Source organism: Desmodus rotundus, chromosome 1, assembly GCF_022682495.2.
Source record: "Desmodus rotundus isolate HL8 chromosome 1, HLdesRot8A.1, whole genome shotgun sequence".
NCBI classification, from domain to species: domain Eukaryota; kingdom Metazoa; phylum Chordata; class Mammalia; order Chiroptera; family Phyllostomidae; genus Desmodus; species Desmodus rotundus.
In genome coordinates, this window is record NC_071387.1 from 110,427,759 (window position 1) to 110,451,985 (window position 24,227).

The following is a 24,227-nucleotide window of genomic DNA, read 5'->3' on the forward strand; positions in this document are numbered from 1 at the left end:
CTTTTCCTGTTTGGTTAGTAATAAGGGGCAGAGGAGAAGCTACTTGCCTCACTATTCCATGACAGCTATTTCAGTTACTTCTAATTCTATAAAACTAGTGAATAAAGAAAAAATTGTAACTGAAATTGCTTTAAAACCAATATTTAAAATGCAGTAAAGTTCAGTGAGAATTTACACATTTCACAGAGGGTATTTTGTGTCCCCAAAATATTTTAGAAGCATCAAATCTAAAACTGATATAAATATACTTCTAGATGAATGAGATGAAAAGTTTAGAAAGACAAACAGGGTTTGATCTTACTGTTTTGCAGTAATAATTTCCCACGAGACTAAATTTAATCTGAGTGTTACACAAAACCACTGATAAATCTGTTCTACAAGGTCATTAAATGCCCCAATTGTGATTCTTATGCAAATTTTACTTGAAGAAATCTTTATTTTTCTGAAGTTTCTATCCATCCTAAAGGAAGTCAGTATGCCCCATTAATAGTAAGATTTATGAGCTGAACTCACTGGTAACAATTTGAAGAAGAACCTTTATTGAAACCAATATTGAAATAGTATCTCAAGGGTGAAATTCTGTTTCAGCAAAACCAATTTAACAATTCCAAATATATATAAAAACATTTAAAAATTAATCTTGTTAAAGGTTGTAATTTCCCCATCCCCCATTTTTTTATCCACTATATTTCATTGCACCAAATAAACAGGGAAGACTTTGATTATCTGCACCCCCACCCCCCCAAAAAAAGAAAGGGGAATTGCATTTTGACAAGTACCAAATGTCAGAAATCACATTAAATCAGTGTAATTATAGGCCTGCTGTGGTATAACTAAGGCTTCCAGTACTACAGTGTGGATTCCCACAGTCTGGAGGTCTCTCCAGGCTGACTGCTGGACTAGGGGCACAGGGCCGTCACCTAGGGTAAATGGAGGGGTGCCGTGCTTCTGGAAAGCAGACATGGGCAGTCATTAAGGGCTAGCCTTCAGTTATTTTAGCAGTAGTCCGGCTTGATCAGCCTGGGAAAGGTTACTTTTCAGGTTCTTGTTTCTGAGCTGGGCCCAAAGGGGTGAGCTGCTAGTGGAACAGAAGCTCCCATGTGAAACAAGTCACAGGTAGACTTATTTTAGAATTTAAATTTAACTGGGTGCTACATAGCATATTTACTATTAGGCTCTTAAGAGTAGCATCTATTGGGTTTTCAGATATTAAACATAGAAATGAGCACAGTCTGTCCTTTTGTGCCAATTTAAAAGCTTTACCAGTATTTAAAAATATACATATATTTGATCAAGAAGAGTCTTTGCAGTTACTAATAGATGAATCCTTTAATTTGTTTACAAATAGTATGTAAAGGGAGAAAAGGATCTGTGGCAGAGGAAGGTCAGACAGAAGCACTGCCCAGTCTAACTTGCTTGACAGCCTGCCACAACTTGTGTGGACACAGTCCTTACGTCTCCAGGGAAAGCAGCAGTTGGGGATGGCTGGAGAGGGCTTCTCCGACACTATTATTTACAATCCCACTGAAACCCATTCTCCTTCAAGCCAACACGATTCAGGTGTATACTGCAACCTGTTCAAAGTAAACACCAACTAACGCAGGTGGCAAAAGCTGTCTGTCCTCTGCAGCAGTACAACAGAGAACCCGCAGAGTTCTAAAGAGAGCCGTCTTACCAAAAAGTTATGTGCAACCTAATAACTTATGCTTACAAAGATAAGAGCAGGTGTTTCAAGTGGCAGGCACTTGACATTCCGAGTGTTCTTCATGAATAAAAAGTGTTTATAGGAACTTGGGGATAAAATGTATTACTACATACAGTTGGATAGAAACAACAGCTGATCTCTATACCCATAAAATTAGACAAGTAAATTACCCTCCTAGAAAGCCTGGCTTTCAGGCACATATTTGTGCACAAATCCCAGCTAAGCACAAATAACAGTAATTCCTCTTGTATTAGCATGTGGCACAGTTCACATTTTCAGTATAACTTCATCTTTCTTAACAAAATACTCAATACAGTCTCAAACCAAACACTGAATTTTATCTTAAGCTTTCTGGTTCTTCTACCTGTGGGTGGTCATCTTCTGGGCCCTGGACTCTGTTCTGGAAGGCTCCAGTCTGCTTGGCTTCCTGAGGGGTGGGAGCCCCTGGGTGTTGCTCAGGGCTGTTAGCCTCCAGGGCCTGTTGTTCCGGCCCACCGGACAGATGCTCCACTTTTTCTAAGTCTTCAGTGTGACTGACTGAGCTTGTCTCGCTTAGAGCATCTGAACCTCTTAGGGACCTTTTAAAAGGCTTCTGACCTAGAGAAAAATGGAAGGAATAGCACTGAAGTGCAGTAAAGGACACTTCTGCAACAGAGCTCTCTGTGCAACAAGAGATCACTTTATTAATTCCAACTGTTCAGCGGAAATCCCCGGAATTACTGGCTCTGAAGCATTTAAGTGATGAGGCAAGAAGAGAGAGCTGATAGGAGACTAACATGCTCCCAAGGCAGAGAACTTTTAAGGTCGCCTCAATAGTGAAAACTCACGAGAATAAACACCAGGTTAAATATGATGCCAGCTCTAGAGACCCTACCTCCCCCACCCAGAATGCTACGGAGGTAGTCCCCCAAGGCTAAAGCCCAAGGCTATTGGAATGGTTATTTAAAGGGACAGCTGGTCTTAATTGAAGATAAATAGGACTTTAGGTTAAAGAACCAAGAAAACAAAGGAACGCAGGTACTACCAAATGGAAAACCATTACATGATGCAAAAAGGTCTACTTTCCCAAGAGAAATACAACCCATTTGCATGCAGATGTACCTGGAAGTCTCTGTTTAGTGCGAGTGCCTGAGGGGGTCTGAGGTGGTGTTACTCCTGTGCCTTGTACTTTGTAGACATAAGTGTGTTCTGTGGACTCCAGAGAGCCTGCCAGGAAAAGAAAGAGAGGGGTGGGCGGAAATCCTGGCACAGGCTGCCCTGGGAGATGCCCCCACTCAACCTTGTTCCCTATTGAGCTTCCTCTGGCCATGTAGCCTTGCACAGACTGGTGGAGACTTGGGAACCCCTGAAACATGCCAGGAACTGGAGAAAGCCATCTCACGGCTGTACTTATGAGTCCCAGCTCTGCTAGTATGTTTCATCCTTCCCTCCCCAGGTATCCTGTGTACATGGGAAAACACTCAGCCAGCAGTGTGGCTGGCCTAAGCATGCCTGGAGAGCCAGGACCAAGTGGGAAAGACCTTAAGCTTCACCCTCCGAGTGCTTCAGCAACTGTACTTTAGGAACAAGGAATGGATGCCTCTTTGCTAAAGGCTGAGGTGTGGTAGGTTCAAAGTCAGATTATCTCTAGTTGTCATATGACAATAGAATCGTCATTTCCTGGGGAAGGAACAAAGGAAGGGGCTCCTGCTAGAACAAGAAAGCAGGAGTCCTATAGTTGGATATTATCTTCCCCAAGCCCCAGCAACTGGTAATTCTTGCTGGTTGCCTAGATTGAAATCCAACTGCCAGTGCTCTAGACCAGTCTTTCAACTGTCCCTTTCAATGGCAGCCCTTTGCTGGGCAAAACACTAATGAGGACTGCACTATTAATACTGAAGCAAAATGCCCAGTCGTGAGGGTCTGAACAGCTGAGTGAACACGTTCTTGTTGGATTCCAGGAAGTCTGCTGTGGGCAATGTGTATCTGCTTCCGTGCCACTTCAGCAGTGGGGGCGGGAGAGGGAAGATGAGAAAGTCACAGGCACAGACAGATTCCTGGCACGGTACCCAGGACGTACATGAGGCTTTTCAGTATGAGTGTGGGATCCCAGGGTATTTGGTCAAAACTTTCAAGGCTCATGAAATCTGGGAGGAGGCTGTGAGTCCTACCTGCTGTTAGGTTAAAAGTTCTTCCCTTCTGTGAAGGCTGGACTGGAGAAAACCAATTCAGCACGGATCCTACGACAGGGATCTGGCGTAACACCCCCTGCAAAACACAACATTGCTCATCCCGTCCAGTCCGGCTCCCAGCCTGAGCCGCTCTGTGGACTCACCTCTTCCAGAAGGCGTTCCTCATTGGCCTTCTGCAATTGAACCTGAGCTTCCTGAATTCCCTTCCGGACCACTTCTGTCATGTTTTCCAGAAGCTGTGTAAAGACCAAGAAAAGTGTCACTTGTCTAAACTTATCGCTTGGGGCCTAGAACTATTAACAGCGCTGAGGACATTCTTTGAAAGTCTGTTAGTAAACAGAATTTTATACTTTAAAACATCAGTGTAAAAGTAAAATAGAAAATCAAATAAAAGAGGATAAAATAAAATGCTCAAGGAACCCTAGGCAGACACACCTTGATGACCAGCCTCATTAGCCAGGGTACAGAGAGGAGAAGTAACTGTCCCTATGGTCTGAGTGTCAGATCAGTAGAAAACACAGACATGCAGCTCCACGTTTGTGGATGTGGAGTCAGAAGTGATACAATCAGGCTTGGAAGAAGCTTCAAGAAGTTCACCCAAGAAGGAATAAAGCTGGTTCTCAGCCTCATTTCAAACCTCCTTCTCTTGCCCACCCCTCCCAAAACTGAAACACATGCCATGTATTTCCATCTCCTTTCAGACCAGTCTTGCTTTGGACCCTTGTCTCTCCTTTTGAGTGATTTCTAGTGCCTCTAATCTCTGGTTTAGAGAAGCAACTTTAAGCCTCACAGTCTACTCCTGCATGCCAACTGGCTGATAGGCGCAGGTCTGCTACCTGTGGGAAGTTCCATTACCAGAAACATGTCTCATTCAGACTTGGGACCCAGCTACAACCAGGAAGTCTTCCTTGACCTTGTTGGGCACAGTGAATACGTACGTCTTCCTGAATGCTCAGCTACCTCTAACTTCTACCCATAGCACTTACCACCTCACTTGGTTATATGTATCTCTTCCTCCAAGTGGCTTACCAGTTCCCTGAGGGAACGGACCATGTCAAATCCACTTGGCATTCCTGATGCCTGGCAAAGATTTAAAAACTTTTTGGGAAAGAATGAATGAACAGACATTTCTGAGGGTAGCATATTCCTCTGTGACTCTAGTTAGTTGCCCAGGCAAAACCCAGAAAAGGAACAAGATGCTCATTAGTCTTACAGACCCTTGAGTTTTCCTCAATTTCTCGGGCTGTGACTGCAATGGTCTCCACGAGTTCAGAAACATCTATGTCGTCACTCGCCATGCCAATGTAAATACAGCTCTTCATACTTTTATACTCAGGGCCTGTGGGAACAAACAACAGACCCAGTTGGTTACCTGTCATGGGTCAGACACAGGCCTGCTTTTCTGTATAACAGCAGGACCATGCACAAAAGAGCCTCCCTATGGAGTGAGGAAGGTGGTTCTGGTGAGGAGACAGGAAGCTCAGGGAGGCTGCGAAAGGGAAAGGAGCTATCTCAGTTCCCAAGAAGAATGAAACCAACATTTTCTCAAAGAGAGCCCATTTTCTCTCAAGCAAATTAGATGTGTCCTGGCAAAGTTCACAGTTGACTTATAAAAGTTGTAGTTACCAATTTTAAATGTAAGGTCAGATTCCAGTTCATTTAACTTTTTCAGGAGTCCCGTATGAATTTTTTCCCCTTCTGGATCTAATTTCAAACTGTTCTTATCATCATTAGCATGTTCGTACCTATAAACAACATCAAACAACAGTATTTAAATCTAGAATATCAAATGTCTCTTCAGACACAGGATTACAGGGGGAGTATAAGCTATGAGAGGTTAGCAAGAATGTGGAATGAGACAAATGGGCAAAGGAGCCACTCAGTTTCAAGATCACAAACTTTCAAGAATATCTCAAGGAAAGGCCAAGTCTGTAGGTCCATGAAATTTAGAGAGTGAGGGCAAGGTCTGGAAGTCGCATCATAAAAAAGGAGCTGTCCCTCATCCTGAAAGGAGGTGGAAAGCAGCCACAGGAAGGATGGCACACTGACTACAGAGGACACAAGCATATGCTCTGCTAGGGAACCGGGTTCTTATTCTCACACGCCACACACAGGAACCACCTGTCAGGTGTATACCCGAATACATCTTGTCCTAGTGACTTGTGGGTTGGCACAGAAAGCACATACAGCAACTGCTACTGAGTGCAGTGGAGGCCCCGTCACCCGATACACTGCTTCTGTAAGTGCCCAGAACATCTAGTTGAATTTTCATTAGACATGCATACTGTGACTACACACATTCATCTGAGATTGTTAAATTGGTTCATAAATAACCCGCCATGGTGTTTATACAGCAAAGAGAAATTAACATCAGGAGCAAGCCAAAACCATACCTGACAACCCCTATTCCAGGCCAGTTAGGATCATCAACGTATAAGAGGCCTGCTGTTCCCGCCACTGCCTGCTTGAACTCCTCTCGCAGCTGCAGGGTACAGGTTAGGACAGGCAGCTGGCTTTGTATGCAGGCTACAAGCTGATCGATGTCCTCTCCCCGAGTTCTTAAAACTAAAAACATTCACAGCATGTTAGAGAAATGGCTAAAAATGAGAGCACAGGGCTCCCATTTCCTCTACCAGAAAGGCCTACAGCCCTAGGAACACCCGATTAGCTGCACAGGAGGAGCTAAAAAAAAAAAAAAAAAAGCCACTAAAAAGGGAGCCAAATATATGGTGACAGAAGATGATTTGACTTTGGGTGGTGGGCACACAATGCAACATACAGATCAGGTGTCATAGAAATGTACACCTGAAATCTATATGATCATACGGACCAACGTCACTCCAGTGGATTTAATTAAAAAAATATATATCTATAAAACCAGCTCCTCCAAGTGTAGACAGTTTTTTTTCTTACAAAGACAGAATTAGCCCCTCCAATTTAATATGCAATGCAACTCTAATGTGGGAACTGGATTCTTCCCACAGAAAGATTCTGCTTAAGTCATGTTATAAACATCTTATCGCAGGTTAAGAACAAAGAGGCAACCACACAGTTCTTTCTGCACATTGACATCCTGGAAAGAAGAGGACTTTGGCGTGTTTGTGGTGGGGAGGCAGGAAAGGCAGGGTGATGAAGAGGACGGAATTAAGTCACGCCTGAAGATTAGAGCCTGAGAGGCTTCGGGGAGCCCGGAGTCACATCACCACCACTGCTCTCTCACTGCCCTCCATGCGAACACCGCACAGGCTCTCAGGAAGCCTCAGTTCTTGCTGCCTCGGTGTCCTCAACTCACTTGTCCAGTTTTACAGACTAAGCCTCTGGGGCTCGGGGTGAGGACCCCACAGAGCAGAGCAGAGACTCCTAGAGAACCCTAAGGCCACCAGCCACCTTCATGACAGCTTTTCTTTGCAGACAAATGCCTACACTTCCCTCCTTTTGATGTCTTTGAGAAAATATCTTTCCCCAAATATTGGAAATATCTCATAAAAATCACCAAACATTTTCTGAAAATGTTTAAATCATTTTAAAAAAACACAAAAATTTTAATACATCTTTTCTCAGCCTTTTTTTTTTTTGAATCCTTACCTAAGGACATTTTTTTTTTCATTGCTTTTAGAGAGCAAGGAAGGGAGAGAGAGAAACATTGATGTGAGAGAAGATTGACTGGTTACCTCCCACATGTGCCTGGACTGGGGATCATATGTGCTGGGATCTGGGATCATCTGCACCCAAATTGGGGATCAAACCCACAACCCTTCGGTTACAGGATGATGCTCCAACCATCCAGCCACACCAGCCAGGGCTTTAAACTTATTTTTAAGTGCCAACTATAACATGCTAAGCACCATTTCAGGCTTTTTATATATTGAATGCATGATCTCATTTTAATTCTTGTACCCTTACCATGAGGTAGCAAGGAATAGGGCTGGAGGTAAGAAACTTGTTCAAGGTCCCCACAGGTATGAAGTGGTCAAGGGGGTCACAAATACCCAGGACTTTCTGTCATCCAAGTCCATGTACTTTCAGCTACATTGCTTTCTTAAATGACCAAAACAGTGGTTCTCAACCTTTGCTGGCCTATTTGAATCACCAAGAGAACTTTTAAAAACAAGATGCCCAGCCTGGACTGAGAACCACTGAACAGAAAAGGGTCATAAGACATCAAAACACAGGAATTCAAGTGACTTCAGAAGTCTCTAATTCTGTGAAATTACACTGGAAGGCTAATCTACCTAAATTTAACCCAAAAGAAGAAGCCTCTTGAAAGAGAACAATGCCACAGGGGAAAGCTAATCAACCCCACAGCCTGGAATTCAGAGACATGTCACTGCAGCTTCCTAGAACAAAAGTGGGGCTGATCTGCAGAGACAAGTTACCTGCTGCTGTCATCAAAGGGCTGAACCTCAAGCACATGCCCTCCACTTCCAGGTCCATGATGGTGAGGCCACTTGCAGGCACCAGCTGTTTCAGCTGTTCTCCCAGCTGCAGAGAAAAGTGTAGAATGAACACACTCTTGCAAGGAGAGAATCAAGTGTCTTCAGACCAACCCTGGTCTATTCAGCCAAGACCCAAGAGGCTCCTAGGAGGCTAATTTCCTTTAGTCTTTTGATTTTCTCTGAATACTATGGCAATTCTTTTTTAAAAACAGTAAATTTTATATCCTTCTTTTCCCCCAAGATTTTATTTACTGCCCTGGCTGGTGTGGCTCACTGGATTGAGTACCAGCCCGTGAACCAAAGGGTTTCCAGTTCGATTCCCAGTCAGGGCACATGCCTGAGTTGGAGGCCAGGTCCCCAGTAGGGGGCATGTGAGAGGCAACCACACATTGATGTTTCTCTTCCTCTCTTTCTTTCTCCCTTCCCCTCTCTCTAGAAATAAGTAAATAAAATCTTAACAACAACAACAAAAGATTTTATTTACTTATTTCTAGAGAGAGGGGAAGGAAGCGCGAGAGGGAGAGAAACATCAATGAGGGAGAGAAACACTGAACAGGGCTGAACCTGCAACTCAGGCATGTGCCCTGACCAGGAATTGAGCTGGTGACCTTTTGCTTTGCAGAATAACGCCCAACCAACTGAGGCATACTGGTCAGGGCTTTGCACCTATCCTTAATTTTAAAAATCTAAGTTCTCTGTAGAAAAATCTAGGAAATAAAGGTTAACCAAAAGAATAAAATAAGAATTATCCACAACACACTGCTGAGAAACACACACTGTTGCCATGTGGTATATACCCACCCTGCCCTTCTGTGTGAGTGGTATGTGTGTGCTTTGTTGCTGTCATAAAACAGGATATTCTATACCCTGCCTACTGACCTGCATGCTTTTCAAATAACTTACGACCATTTCCTGTCTTTCATAATGCCCAGCTGCAAGGCTTAACCTGGCTTTTCTGAGTGTCATTGCGTGGATGTACCATAACTTATTCACCAAATGTCCTGGGTTGGGCATGTCCAATATTTTGCCCCAATTAATACTGCTTTGCTAAGCATCCTTACATTGTTTACAACATTCTTTAGACTAAAACTCCTGGAGGTACAATTTCACGTCAAAAAGGCAGCCAAAGCACAATGCCTTTGATTCATATTGCTTGGCTGCCGGGGGTGTTCAGCGGCCTCTGGCTTCCGTGCTTCTGCTCTCACTACAGACCCCGACCAGAACCCCAAAGTGGCTGCACTGCAGTCCACACGATGCATGCTGTTTGACAGAAAAGGAATGGTCACGTGCGGAAACTATGCTGGGAAGATGTGCCAGAAGTCACACAGTATGTGAGGCGGTGATCCGATTAGGAAATCCCAGAACGAAGCCCAGCGCCTTCACAGAGGGCTCCCTCCTGTGGGTCCTTCCTAGACATGACCATGTATTATCCCAACCACCTGGGACACAGAGGAAAGCCCAGGACTGCCATTCTCACCCAGCGATTCAGTGCATCACAGGAGTGCCTCTCCCGGCTGGCTGTTGAAGGTGCCATGTTGGGCGCTGGGACAGAGTTAAGCACTGGATCTGACGCCGAAACAGAAAAAGGGAATTTACCTCTCAGAAACACAGGAAGCTAAAACAGGTACCCCTCCAACCCCACTTCATTTAGCTCCCAACATTAACTGCCCCCCGAAAGTCTCAAATATTACAGAAATCAAATGTATACCTTACATGAATGGATATACAAAATGCAGTATAAACACAAAATGGACTATTATTTAGCCTAAAAAAGGAAATTCTGTCACAGGCTCAAAATGGATGAACCTTGAGGAAATTATTCTAAGTGACATAAGCCAGTCACAAAAGGACAAGTACCGTGTGCTTCTGCTCTTATGAAATACCTAAGAAAGGCAAATCAACAGAAACAAAGGAGAATGGTGGCTGTCAGGGGCTGGGAGAGGAAGAAACGGGGAGCAGTTGTTTAATGGGTGCAGAGTGTCAGTTTTGCAGGATGAAAAAGTTCAGGAGAGCTGCTGTACAACAATGTAAATTTAATGCCACCAAACGGTACATATAATGGTTAAGGTGGCAAATTTTATGTTTTTTTTTAAACCCAATTTAAAAATAAATGTGTCTTACTAAATTAAATGTCACTTTTTCATGAAAAATATAACCCTTGAATTTATTCATACAAATAGAATTCTTAATTTCATTAAAAATTTTTTTTCAAGGAATTTCCAAAGGAAATCGAACTGTAACATTATAGGTTATCAACTAAGCACTGCGCAAGGTACGTCACAACAGAATCACCCTGTGCTCATCGAACAGTCTGGGTGCCTACTTGTGCCAGGAGCTGTGTCAGGCCCGAGGTATACGAGGCTGGTAAGGTTTCTGTCATCTTGGAGTTTACACTTTATTGTACTTGAGGAAACAGACCATACAGAAAGAAATGAAATCACTAATGTTGTGAGTGCCATGAAAGAGGGGGGCTCTGACATAACCGGGAGTCACCTTAGACAGGACAGATGGGAAAGGCCTCTCTGAAGAAGTGGACATCATGGAGACCTGAATGGTGAGAAGAAGCCAGCCAGAAGAAGAGCAAGGGGAAATGCATCAGAGGCAGAGAAAAGTGGCGTAAGAGGAAGCCAGAGAGAAAGGCAAAAGCTAGAGCTGCAGGCCTTACAAGGCCTGGTATAGAGCCTGGACCTTATTCAACTGAAACAGTAAGGTCCCGGAAAGTGACACAATGTGACTTCCACTTATGATGCTCACTTCACTGCTATGTAGAGAACGGTCTGGAGTGCAATGTGTGGGAGGTGTGGAAGCTGACATATCAGTTCAGAGGGGACTGTGGCCACCCAGGTGAAAAATATAATAGTGCACTGGGCTAGGCTGGTGGCACTTGGGACAGTCTTAAAAAATAGAGATTCCTGGATCTAACCTACTAAATCAAAATATCTAGTAAGGGGCAGTACCGTGCAAGGACCCAAATTTGGAAACCACTAGTTTAACATACGAAATTTTCAGGAAAATGCTAAGGAATTTAGGTCTGGACTTCTTAAGAAAATTATTAAATTTTTCTGAAATGATGACTTACGATTTTAGCAATCAAAATATTTTGGACTATGTAATTCACTTGAAATAGTTTAAAATTCAGAGCCCTTACACACATACACACACACACACACACAAATCTCTCTTTAGAATCACCTACCTGAGCCTGGTAGTTCCTGCAGAAATCTGAACACTACTACTGGAGAACTCAGCTCATCTTCCACCTGAAAAATGGAATCTGACATTACCCAGTCACATAAATTTCTAACACCTACAAAATGAGCCAGAATGTGAAAAATAAGCTAAAGATGTTATGTTTTTTTAATAAACATATAAAAAGTTCAAAGGTTGATTTTCAGTTGTTAGAGAAATAAAAATCAGGGGTTTAGTAAAATTCTTAGAAATAATTATAAGCTAGTTCTGAAAACACATTGCTGAATGACAATATGTGACACTGGTACACTGGAAGTGAAATGGGAGGACATTTTAGTAATAGTGGATAAACATAAGTCTAATGTTACAGATAAAAAAAGGCAAGGAAAAGACGGAACTAGAATCAGTGCTGAGAGCCAAAGCTTTCAAGAATCCACAAATGACGCTAACTCAGGCAGGACTGACTGGGACTTCTTACAGTCACAGAGAAAGGGAGAGCAAGGATTTGCACCTTGTAAAGCTCCTGACCAGGGTGCAAGTCCTGCCGGCAACATAGATAGCCACAGTCTAGAACTAAATCTCCGTATTCTCTAAATCACTCAAGCGGTGCTTACATTCAGGACAGGCACCAGACAACCAACTTCACCGATGAAGTTCATACAGATGAAAACGCCCACTGCATTAAGATAAGCCAGTGCCAAGTTCATGCTCTCTGCTGAACAAATGCACAGTTGGCCATCAGTGCTACCATGGAGTCAGGATACAGAAGGAGCAACAATGCCCTTGACTGACTGTGGTATTTCGGAGGGTAAGGGAGGGAGAAACACAGGGAGAAAAGATCTCTAAGCATTCAACAATTCTAGTACTACTCTTCTAGTTAGCAAGCCTATTTTCCAAGGCTCTGTGACGTGACGGCTCACTTGTGGAGCCACAACAGGAAATGCTAACTTGGGAAGATGACTGGAAGTTGTTGGCTCAAGATCTTTTCACTGATTTTCCAAAAGACCCTACGGATGTGATTCAGATCAAACACAATGGATATTCAGATCTGCTAATTATTTACTGAGCCAATTCCTGTGTCTTCACATTTATTATTCCTTTAATTTTCGTAAAAATAAATCCACTGATACTTTAAAGTTAGAGTGGCTTAACATTTAAATAGAATGGACAGGAAATAGGAACGAGAATGACAAAACCCTACAGCCATTCCCCCACCCTCAGGATAAGGCAGAATGATTTGAGTGCCAAGTCTTCTATATAATCTTGTGTATCTTATTTCTTTGAGTTCAATGGTCTCATACGTCAATGTGCATCAGAAATACTGCACAGTGTTATACAGTCAGCCCTTCATATCTATGGGCTCCATATCCAATGATTCAATTAACAGGGCATCATAAATATTTGGGGAAAAATCCCTAAAATGTTAGCTCTGACATGTACTACGTCGTTAGGCCAATGATGGTTTCATCTGTACCAAACATGTAGACTTCTTTTTCTTGTCATTATTCCCTAAACAATACAGTGTAACAGTATAATTACATAGCACTTACACTGTATTAGGTATTGTAAGTAATGCAGAGATGATTTAAAGTATACAGGAGAGTGTGCATAGGTTATATGCAAATATATGTAAGAGACCTGAACACAGCAGATTTTGGCATCTGCAGAGGGTCCTGAAACCAGTCCCCAGTGGGTGCCAAGGGATGACTACATACACAGAATTCTGGTTCTAGCAACATGGTAGACTAAGCTAATAATGAAGCTATCAATTCTAAATACCTGAAATGCTGGATTCAATATAACTGACAACCAAATAAGGTTTAAACCCTTGCTAGGCTAACAAAAAAGGTGAACCCAGAGAGAAAACAGAAGGGCTACTGTAAGCTGAGCTGCAGGGTGGGGTAACAGGAACACTTTCGGGCCTGAAACTTGGCTTTAATGTTTAGGGTCATGGGTCTTTAGGCCCATGTGAGGGAGAGTGGTGACTGTGAATAAAGTCAGGACCCTTGAACAACAGTCCTTATGAAAAGATGGAGAGAAACACTCCACCCACTGATCAGCAAGAAAGCTTAACCCTGCCTGTGGTTCTATAAAGGGAGAGAAAAAAATTCTTGCACGAGGAATCGAAGCATCAGGTGTGCACTGTGCCTGGGCTCAGTGTCCTTTGTGGTATAGGATTCTTACAGCTGTGAAACCAAAATAAATAAATGGACCTAGGCCAGCCACACAAGAAAAAAAAACCTAGCTCATAATAAAAAACTACAACTGACACAGGGAATAAGAGTCAGGAGACGCAACTGAGAGGGCAGTTTGTACCCCCAAGAACGGAAATAGTAAAACAATAATCTGGAACAGACTATAATAACTATGTTTAAATAGAGAAATGAAAGACCAGAAAATACTTTTAAAAAGATAATTTAAAAAGACAATGATTTGAAAAGAACTAAAGGGAACATCCCGAAATGAAAAAGAAGTTACCTGAAGCAAAAATGTGGTCGATAGGTTAAACAGATTAGCTGCAACTCAAGAGCAAATTATTAAACTCAAAGAATGATCTGAAGAAATGTGCTGGAAGGCAGCAAAGAGATGGAGAATATCAAAGAGACTTGTGGAAGATGGAAAAACCAGGTTCGATATGCAGCTAACTGAAGTTCCAGAAGGCAGGACTACAAAAAAAAAAAGGTCATATTTGAAAAAATGAATTCTACATAATTGATTTAAAGAAAAAAAAAAAAAAAAAAAAAGAATCCTCCTGCCCTGGCCAGCATGGCTCAGTGGGTTGAACGTCATGCCATAAAGCCAAAGGTCGCCAGTTCAATTCCCAGTCAGGGCACATGCGTGGGCTGCAGACCTTGTCCCCAGTTGAGGCACATGTGAAAGGCAACCAATTGCTGTTTCTCTCACAAATAGATGTTTCTCTCCCTCTCTTTCTCCCTACCTTCCCCTATCTCTAAAATAAATAAAATATTTAGAAAAAAAATCCTCAGTTTAACTAAGCACAAGTCTCAATAAAAAAAAAAAATCCTCACTTAGATATATCATTCTGAAAACAGCAGAACACTAAAAAACAAAGAAAATATTAAAAGCCAGCAGAAATGTAAACATAAAACCAGGTAAACTAACCCATAGGGGCATTTTGAGATTTTTTCAGGTGTAAAGTGACAATATTATCCCCTTGTGACTTAAGAATGTAACCCATGTGCTAGATGAGAGTCCAGTAAAATAACAGCCTTATTATAACAAAGCTGCAGAGAAGACCTGAGTTGGTATACTGACAAAACAGGTCACTAGGGTCACCCTTGGAACCCTGGAAAAGGCGCCAGTGCTGGTGCTGGTGAGCTGGAGGAATGGATCTATGTTTCAGGGATGCGATATGCTCCTGAAGGGCCATCCAGATGGGAAGGAAGAACACCCATGCAAGCTTGAAGAAGGGAGACAACTATCTGTAGGTAACCTGGGTTCAAGTCCTGGCTTTGCACATACTAGTTATGGGACTCTGGACACATACTAATTTGAACAACAGAAATGGAAATAATACCACTGTGACATTGTGAGGATTCAATGATTCCATATTCTTTTTTCAAAAAAGATTTTACTTATATTTATTTTTAGAGAGAGGGGAAGGGAGGAATAAAGGGAGAGAAACATCGATGTGAAAGAAACATCAGATGCCTCCTGTATGCACCCCAACCGTACTGTGACAGCTGTCATCTCAATGTGCATTAAAAAAAAAAACCTTATCAACATCCAGTCAAGATGGCAGCATAGATAAACATGAATCGACACCTCACAAAACCACATCACAATTATAACTAAAATATAGAACCATCACTCAGAGTCACCAGAAATCAAGTTGAATAGAATTCTGACAACTATGGAATTAAAGAAACCACATCCATCCACACTGGTAGGAGGGGCAGAGATGAGAAACAGGGGATTGAGTTGGTGAAAGAAACTTCTAAAGTCCCAAGCAGTTCTTAAAGAACCCACATGTGGACTTACCTATGCAGACTCTAGCACCTGGGTAGCAGCTTGAAAGGCACCAGTGGCATAAAGGAAGAAAATGAAGTATCTGGCATCAAGGCCAAGGCTGGGGGACAGCGTTCTCCCAGACAGAAATGCAGACAGAGGCCACTGTCCCTTTTCTGAACCCTGACACCACAGAGCCACATCAGGCTGGTGCCATATCTGAGACTCCAACAACCTGGTTACTATTGTTTGCCCTGCCCTGGAGATCCCTGAGACTCCATCCCATCCAATCTATGCGCCCATCCAATCTGCTTTTCCATATGAATAGCTGGTCTTAGCTCATGCTTCACAACTTCCTAAATTCTATCAAACAAACAGCCAGCCAGCCTCACTGAGTCCCTAGCCCCTGTGCCTCTTGCTAAGTGACCCCAGGCTCTGCACTAGCAGCAGCCAGCCTAGATTTACAGCTTGGCTCTGCCTGGGAACCTTCAAGCCCAGCGTAAGTAGCACCATACCAGACTGCTTCATAGCTCAGGCAGGAAAACCCAGGCAGACACAGGTGGAGGCTGACCATGGCCTGCACCACCAGAAACCCCAGAGCCTGTGCACCCAGTGGACAGCTACAGACCACATGGGAGCAACACCACCCTGCTCCCGGACAGCTGATCCTCCACAGAGGACACAGGTTGGTGGTCAGTGGTCACAGCCAGTCCTTACAGTTGACTGGCCTGGGTAAATCCCTCCCACTGACCTGCCAACAGCAATCAAGGCTCAACAAGAGGAAGGTGTAGTCAGCCCAAACAAAGGGCACACCTCAAGTACCCAGCCTGGGAGATAGGAGAGGCTGTGCCACTGGATCCTATAGGACACCTACCATATTAGGCCACACTTACCAAGACAGGGAGTCATAACAGCTCTACCTAACACACAGAAACAAACACAGGGAGGCTGCCAAAATGGTAAGAAAAAGAAATATGACCAAATGAAACAACAGATCAAAACTCCAGAAAATGAACTAAACGAAATGGTGATAAGCAATCTATCAGATGCAGAGATCAAAACACTGGTTATAAGGATGCTCGAGGAACTTAGTGAAGACCTCAACAGCATAAAAAAGATTGAGTCAGAAATGAAGGATTCACTAATTGAAATAAAGAACAATTTACAGGGAAACAAAAGTACAGTAGATGAAGACGAGAATCGTATCAACGATTTGGCAAATAAGTAAGCAAAAAACAACCAATCAGAACAACAAGGAAAAAAGAATCCAAAAAAAACAAGGATAGTGTAAGGAGCCTCTGGGACAACTTTAAGCATTCCAACATTCGCATCATAGGGGTGCCAGAGGAGAAGAGAAAGAGCAAGAAATGGGAAATGTATTTGAAAAAGTAGTGAAAGAAAACTTCCCTAATTTGGTGAATGAAATAGACATGCAAGTCCAGGAAGCACAGAGAATCCCAAACAAGATGGATGCAAGGAGACCCACTCCAAGACACAGTGTAATTAAAATGCCAAAGGTTAAAGATAAAGTAAGACTCTTAAAAGCAGCAAGAGAAAAGCAGTTAGTTACCTACAGGGTAGTTCCCATAAGACCAACAACAGCTGATTTCTCAAAAGAAACTTTGCAGGCTAGAAGTGATTGGCAAGAAATATGCAAAGTCATGAAAAGCAGGAACCTACAGCCAAGATTGCTCTACCCAGCAAAGCTATCATTTAGAATCAAAGGGCAGATAAAGAGCTTCCCAGACAAGAAAAAACTAAAGGAGTTCATCATTATCAAGCCACTATTATATGAAATGTTAAAGGGATTTATTTAAGAAAAAGATGCAGATCAAAACCATGAACAATAAAATGGCAATAAATACAAATCTATCAACAATGGAATCTAAAAAACAAACTAAGCAAAGAAGAAGAATAAGGACAGAATCATGGATACAAAAAGCATTTTGATGGTTGCCAGATGGGAGGGGGGTGAGGGAGAATGGGTGCAGAGGTGAGGAAATTAAGAAGTACAAATAGGTAGTTACAGAATAGCCATGGAGATGTAAAGTACAGTACAGGAAATGGAGTAGCCAGGAACCTATACGCATGACCCATGGACATGAACAGCAGTATGGGGATTGACTGAGGGAGTAAGGGGTACAAAGGGGTAAATATGGGACAACTGTAATAGCATAATCAATAAAATATAATTTAAAAAACTTATCAAAATTGGTGAATTTTTGTGCAGCCATTTTAATACTGAAGATGGAAGAAGATATGTAACATTTTCAGCATATTATGCTTTGCATTTCAAGAGAGGTGAAATGTATCTGAAGCGCAAAAAAAGATTTGTGCAGTGTATGGAAAAGGTGCTGTGACTGATTGAACGAGTCAAATGTGGTTTGTGAAGTTTCTTGGTACTATTGACATTTTGGTCAAATAATTCTTTGCTGTGGGGCTGGCTCATGCATTGGAAGATGGTCAGCCGCACCCCTGGCCTCTACCCACTAGAAGCCAATAGTGGGAGATAGCTGACATAGTCAAAGTATCCATATCATTAAAGTTATCTGCGAAAATGAAAAATGTGTCTTTATTTTACAGAAAAAACTAAACAGACTTTTTGGCCAACCCAATGTTTTATGATGTCTTACAACCCTCATTTGCCTTCCCATATATGCCCTTCATAACAAGCCACTGAGGCAAAATAAACTAATTTCTCCTGCAAATTGCCCTGAGAATGGTCCACTGGTGAACAACCTGGGCTTTGGAGTTTGAATTCCAGCTGTACCACTTCCTAGCTGTGTGGCCTGGGCAACTCAACCTGTCTGTGCCTTAGTTTCCTAACCAGTAAAAAGGGAATAGACATTGCATCCAAATCATGGGTTAGATTTATTTATTCATGCTTGAATGCCTTATTCTGTGCCACATACTGTGTTTGGCACAGGACATAAAACCATTAAAAAAAAAAGACAAAAATCCTTGCCTTTATGAAGCTTCTACAGGGAAAAACACATAACAAACAAATATATAATACTATTTTAGGTAATAGTAAGTGCAATGAAGGATAGAGAATGATGGATGGTGGGGGTTATTTTAGATAGAGTGGTCAGGAAAGATTTTTCTGAAGAGGTGAGATCTGAACTAAGATCTAAGGATAAGAAAACAGTCATGAAAAAAAAATTAAAAAACAAAAACCAGTCATGGTAAGAATTAGGGAAAACAGTGTTTCCAGGTGGAAGGAACAGCATGTACAAGGGAGACTGCTGTGAGGGTTAAATGAAATAATGCATGTGAAGTACTTAGTACCTTACATTGTACACAGCAAGCATTTCACAAGAGCAGCTGTGACAAAGATGACGATTACGGACAGGCCACACTGTGTCACAGTGTTCAGCAAATATTGCATCACCAAATGAGAAAAGCAGTCTTTGGAAGGAGGGATGGTCAAGGTTTATGTCTGGGCCATATGTGGCCTTACAAAGATGCTCCAGATCAACTGGTGATTAACTAGCACCATCAGATCCTCCCTGTTTGGAGAATGAGAGAAGCAGAGAGGATGTCAGGGGAGCCTGAGCAGGCTCAGCAAGGGAGGGGCAGAGGAAGTACACAGGCCCACCACTGTCTTGATTCCTACCAGCTTGCTTGTTTGAATTCATAATTTGGGTTTCTCTGATTACAACCTACATACCTTCACTGACTGCTGAGCTCATGGGCTTAGGCAGTTAAGAGAATGACTCAATGTCACAGGCCCCTGTGGAATGGCTGAAATTAAAACCCAAGTCTCCTGACTTACATTCATTCATCTGTTGGCTTCTCCAGTGGGCCCCTCTGCTCTTTTGAGGTGGAATTTGGGTCAACTAAGATCAACTCAGAATAGGCTACAAGCTCAGGAGGCCATGCAGAGCAGCCCCTTCTCAGGAATGTAAACCAAACCATGCACTAAAAGGGAAATAAGCTGCACTAACTTCAACCCAAAATAAAAGCAAATACTCGTTTAAAACGCAAACGTATCCTGCAAAATTGTAAAACAAACACACAGTGACCGTGCTTAAATTAGAATGTGACCTATATATTTTCTAAAATACAATAAAGAAAATCATGAAAACATTCAAACCTGAACTGACACTTGGTTATCAGCCTTACTAAACCCTCGTTTCCTTGTCTAGTTATTATCCCCAGGGAGTAGTCTGGTAGACTGATTGATATCTTTCAGGAAAACACCAGGGGAGACGAGAGCAAGGCACTTGCTTTTCTCTTCCTTATTCCCCTTTGTGCAAATGAAAACTCTGGTATCAGAAGGCTTTGGAAAGAGTAGACCAAAGCATTCCGAGAGATAAAATAATTTCTCATTTCAGGAGGATAGATGTTCTACAGTTGTTAGGCAAGTAAAGTCAATGGTGTAATTTAATTCTGTGCAATTCTTAATTTTAACAATAAAAGTACAATTGGGTTCTATGAAAAGCACTGTAGGGTTTCAAACAGTGTATGGTGCAAATGTCTAGGCTTTATGCTAACTGCAGATTTAGGTTATTAGTACGTGCATGAGTCTCTTGCAAAGAATGTGGTTTTTAAAGTACAGCATAGGAAATATAGTCAATAATACTGTAATAACTGTAATGTATGGTGCCAGCTGGGTACTGGAAATACCAGGGGGAACACTTTGTAAAGCATATGACTGTCTAACCAATATGCTGTACACCTGAAACTAATACAAAATAATATTGCATGTAAACTATAACAAGAAAATTTTTAATTAAAAAATTAAAATGAATGTATTTTTACTACAGCTGCCACAATCCCACAGAAATGTAGTCTGAAGAAAAAGCATTCTAAGTTGTTAAAGTTAAAAGTTATTTACTTCAAAAACATCAAATTATATACTATACCAAGATTTTGATGTGGTTCACTTTCTTCAAACTTTCTTGCAACAGTTGACTCTGCAAGTAACAACAAAAAAGCTTATGTAATTTTATTATATCGACGCAACATATTAAGAATTTTCAGGAGGTTTCTGCAGGTCTACAAACAAGGATCTCAGGCAGACAAAGCCATCTGCATCTTGGTGATTTCTAAGTTCAGTTGCCAATTTTTGCATTTCAACACCTGCAAATATTTCCTATTGTTTCAGTTTAAAGTTATATTTTGTGGTCTAGAAGAGCTTTTTCTAACGAGACATAAGTGAATTTATTTATATTCTCACCTGAGGACAGTTTTTTCATTGCTTTCAGAGAGAGAGAAAGGGAGAGAGAAACATCAACCAGTTGCCTCTCATATGCACCCAGTCAGGGGATGGAACCTGCAACCCAGGTATGTGCCCAGACTGGGAACCAAACCCACAACCCTTTGGTTATGGGATGATGCTCCAACAAACTGAGCCACATGGGCCAGGGCAAGTGAATTTTTTATATTAGCAATTTAAGTCATTCACTCATTCAAAAACTACTGAGTGGAGGCAACAAAAGTGAAGATAAGCAAATGGAACTACATCAAACTAAAAAGCTTCTGCACAGCAAAGTAAACCATCAACAAAATGAAAAGCCAACCTACTAAATAGGACGAAATATTTGCAAATCACTTATCTGACGAGGGGTTAATGTCTAAAGTATATACAGAACTCATACAACTCAATAGCAAAAAACCCCCAACTCTGATTAAAAAAAATGGGCAGAAGATCTATACAGACTTTTTCCAAAGAAGATATAAAGATGGCCAACAGATATGTGAAAAGATGTTCAACATCCCCAATCATCAGGGAAATGCCAATTAAAACCACAAAGAGATATTACCTCACACCTGTTAGAATGGCTATTATCAAAAAGACAAGAAATAACAAGTGTTGGCAAGCATAGAGAAAGGGGACCTCTTGTGCACTGTTGGTAAAAATGTAAGTTGGTCCAGCACCACAGAAAACAGTATGGTGGTTCCTCCAAAAATTAAAAACAGAACTACCACAGGATCCAGCAATTCCACTTCTGAGTATTTATCTGAAGAAAACAAAAACACTAAATTGAAAAAATATAGACACTCCCATGTTTATTGTAGCATTATAGATAAGAGCCAAGATATGAAAACAACCTAAGTGTCTATTACTACTAGATGAATGAATAAAGAAAATGTGATATATATGTGGACTATAATAGACTATTACTCAACCCTAAAGAAGAATGAAATCTTGCCATCTGCAACAACACAGATGGACCATCTGAACATTATGAACTAGAGGACTACTGCTACAGTAATATGAAAATACTAATTTTTCTTAAGCATAAAAAAAGACACTTGAGGAAGTGCCAATTCTCCAAGTATATATTTAAATGAAGATTTACTTTTAAACCTATTTGCATAAGTTACTGTATGATTAGGCACTACTGTAAGCTTTACATGCATCAACTCATTAAGTCCTCAAAATGATCTTCTGTTATGTCATTATCCCTATTTACAGATAAGAAAAGGGAGGTATAGAGGTGACATCATGCTTTTAGACTAGGTAGGACTCAGTTCTCCAACTGCATAAATACAACATTTCTGCTTTCTAAACTACAGCATAACTATATAATTTTCAAAATTAGAACACCTCAAAGAGAAACAGAATTAAAATTGTCTCCCAAAGCCTTGCAATTAGGCAACTCAAGCCAGCTGATGTTAAAAGTACACATGCCATCCACAATCAACCCCTCACCCTCACATTCCTTTATCCTCAAGAGTCAGTCAAGTGGGAACATTTATGGCCCCTTTGGCATCCTTCGCCACTCCTCGGCTGTCATCTTGTGACTTCTTTTCTGATCCCATGCTGACAACAGCATGCATTTTAATCTGATTTCATTTGGAAACAAATGCTGGGACAACCCCAGCAGTCTCTCCGAGAACTTTGAACAAGAAACGTATACATGTTATTAATACGCTTGCTTATGAAACAGAAAATCCAGACAACAAGGTACTGGATGGAGGCTAAATCAATGCAGTACTTTTCTGACTCTGCTTTTGCCAGAAAGAATTTGTGACTCATTTAAAATTTAGATTGCTACTCACCAGGTGGCATGCATACTTAATCCTGTCCACAATCACATCAAGCCCCAAGTATTGTAAAGACAACCATAGTGGCAGGGCACGGAGTTTGTCCGCTGGTTTATTTGATGTAAGACCAGCAACTAAAGTCTAAAAGAAGCCAATATGAGTTTATTAACCAAAGCTTATGGAATCACATGCTAGAATTATCTAGTTACCATTTACTAGGCACTTGGTATTTGTCAGATGCTATGCCAGGCACGTGGCTTGCATTATTCGATCATCCAGCAACTCTATGAAGTAAGTATTCTAGGCAACTTAACTCAGGGACCCTGCTTTGCTCAAGGTTTCATGTCTGAGATGTGGCAAAACCAGGGTAAGAATATAGATGGGTCACATCTCAGAGCCACAGCTCGTAGCAACTCAAGAAGCAGCCCCTTCCAAGGCTGTTCTGATCGTCTTCGAATACTTGGTCATTATCAGTTGGGCAAGAAATCAACTGTTATAGCAAGAATCACTTAAAGCTTGTTTTGCAGGAGCCACTAAGTGGTCCATTGTCAAAAACCATCACTATACTTTGTTACAACCTTCTAGACAGTGTGCTCTAACTACTCTGACAGGAATGTCACTTCTGGGAACTTATTCTAAGGAAATAATTTGAAACACAGAAATTATGTTGATTATTTCAGGAACAAAAATTTGAAAACGTCCAAAAGTTCATAGATGGAGAATGATTAAATAAATTGTGGTATTAAAGTGACAGATTATGCAATCATAAAATATAATAAATGTTCTTTTATACACACAGGGAAGTATGGGAAAATAAATAGAAAAAGTACATGTGGCACAGTTTCACTTCTGTTAAAAAGTTTTTGAAAAATAAAAAGTCACAGAAGTGATATTAAGGAAATTTTTTGCTTTTTCCTTTGCTTTTCTGTATTTTTCCCCCCAGGCCCAGCAACGATTTCGAGTCACTCCCCACTCCCTGCCAGTGAGAGCAGGCTTACCAAGGCGGGATCGTCGTGTTTATAAAGGGTGACTGCAGGAACAGCTGGCAAACCCAGCCATGGGCCTGGAGTCAATGTCATGCTATCACATTTGGTTGCAGCCTACCAAAGAGAGAACCGCTTTTTGTTAGACTATTAGAATACACGAAACCCAACACCCTCCTCCATTCATAAAAACCGTGAAGAGCCATCAGGGATTAAAGCATTTGAAATTCCTTCTTAAAAATACAGTATTTAGTAAATCAACAACATACCAGCACTGAAGAGGAGACATAACCTAGAGCCAATGTTGCCAGATTCACACTGGAAGAAAAAACACCAATCTAAGAACTAATTACGTACTGCTGCTCATTCACTAAGTATGTATTTTCAAAAAAAAACAAAAAAGAAAGAAAGAAAGAAAGAGGCTCTGCTGTCTTTCAGCTGTGTTATTAGCTTTTATAACAGCAACAGAAAATGCAGTACATACAAATTTCAGGAAATCCTTGAAAATGTATTTCAGGGCATGTCTCCTACCTAGCATAACAAGCCTTACACCCTTCACAACTATTATTTTCCAGTCACCATTTTTTCCCAGAGGGATAAGGTAAAATGAAACCTCCCTTGCATGATGTGCTGGATGTGGACGGACAACTATGGCTGCCCTGCATCCTCTCCCTCTCTTCTCTTAGCAGCACTCAAATGGCCTTCTGGGAAGCCATCCCAATCTCCTCTATCAGACCTCAGTTTTGGGTGGAGGAGACACCACCACCTGCCCCAGAGG

General features: G+C 41.5%; 1 protein-coding gene across 4 annotated transcripts in view; it reads right to left on the reverse strand.

Moving 5' to 3' along the window:
• PDXDC1 (pyridoxal dependent decarboxylase domain containing 1) overlaps positions 1-24,227 on the reverse strand; it is a 51,616-nt gene that overhangs the window by 1,535 nt on the left and 25,854 nt on the right. For all 4 annotated transcript variants that reach the window (XM_045204375.3, XM_024571707.4, XM_045204376.3 and 1 more), the window contains exons 10-23: positions 23,719-23,767; positions 23,465-23,566; positions 22,482-22,607; positions 20,339-20,389; positions 11,509-11,572; positions 9,790-9,878; positions 8,253-8,358; positions 6,270-6,441; positions 5,503-5,621; positions 5,094-5,215; positions 4,020-4,112; positions 3,856-3,952; positions 2,807-2,911; positions 2,070-2,302 (exon numbers count right to left, since the gene is read on the reverse strand). In XM_045204375.3, the coding sequence (XP_045060310.2) occupies positions 2,070-2,302; positions 2,807-2,911; positions 3,856-3,952; positions 4,020-4,112; positions 5,094-5,215; positions 5,503-5,621; positions 6,270-6,441; positions 8,253-8,358; positions 9,790-9,878; positions 11,509-11,572; positions 20,339-20,389; positions 22,482-22,607; positions 23,465-23,566; positions 23,719-23,767 (1,528 nt within the window). The remainder of the gene's footprint in view (positions 1-2,069; positions 2,303-2,806; positions 2,912-3,855; positions 3,953-4,019; positions 4,113-5,093; positions 5,216-5,502; positions 5,622-6,269; positions 6,442-8,252; positions 8,359-9,789; positions 9,879-11,508; positions 11,573-20,338; positions 20,390-22,481; positions 22,608-23,464; positions 23,567-23,718; positions 23,768-24,227) is intronic.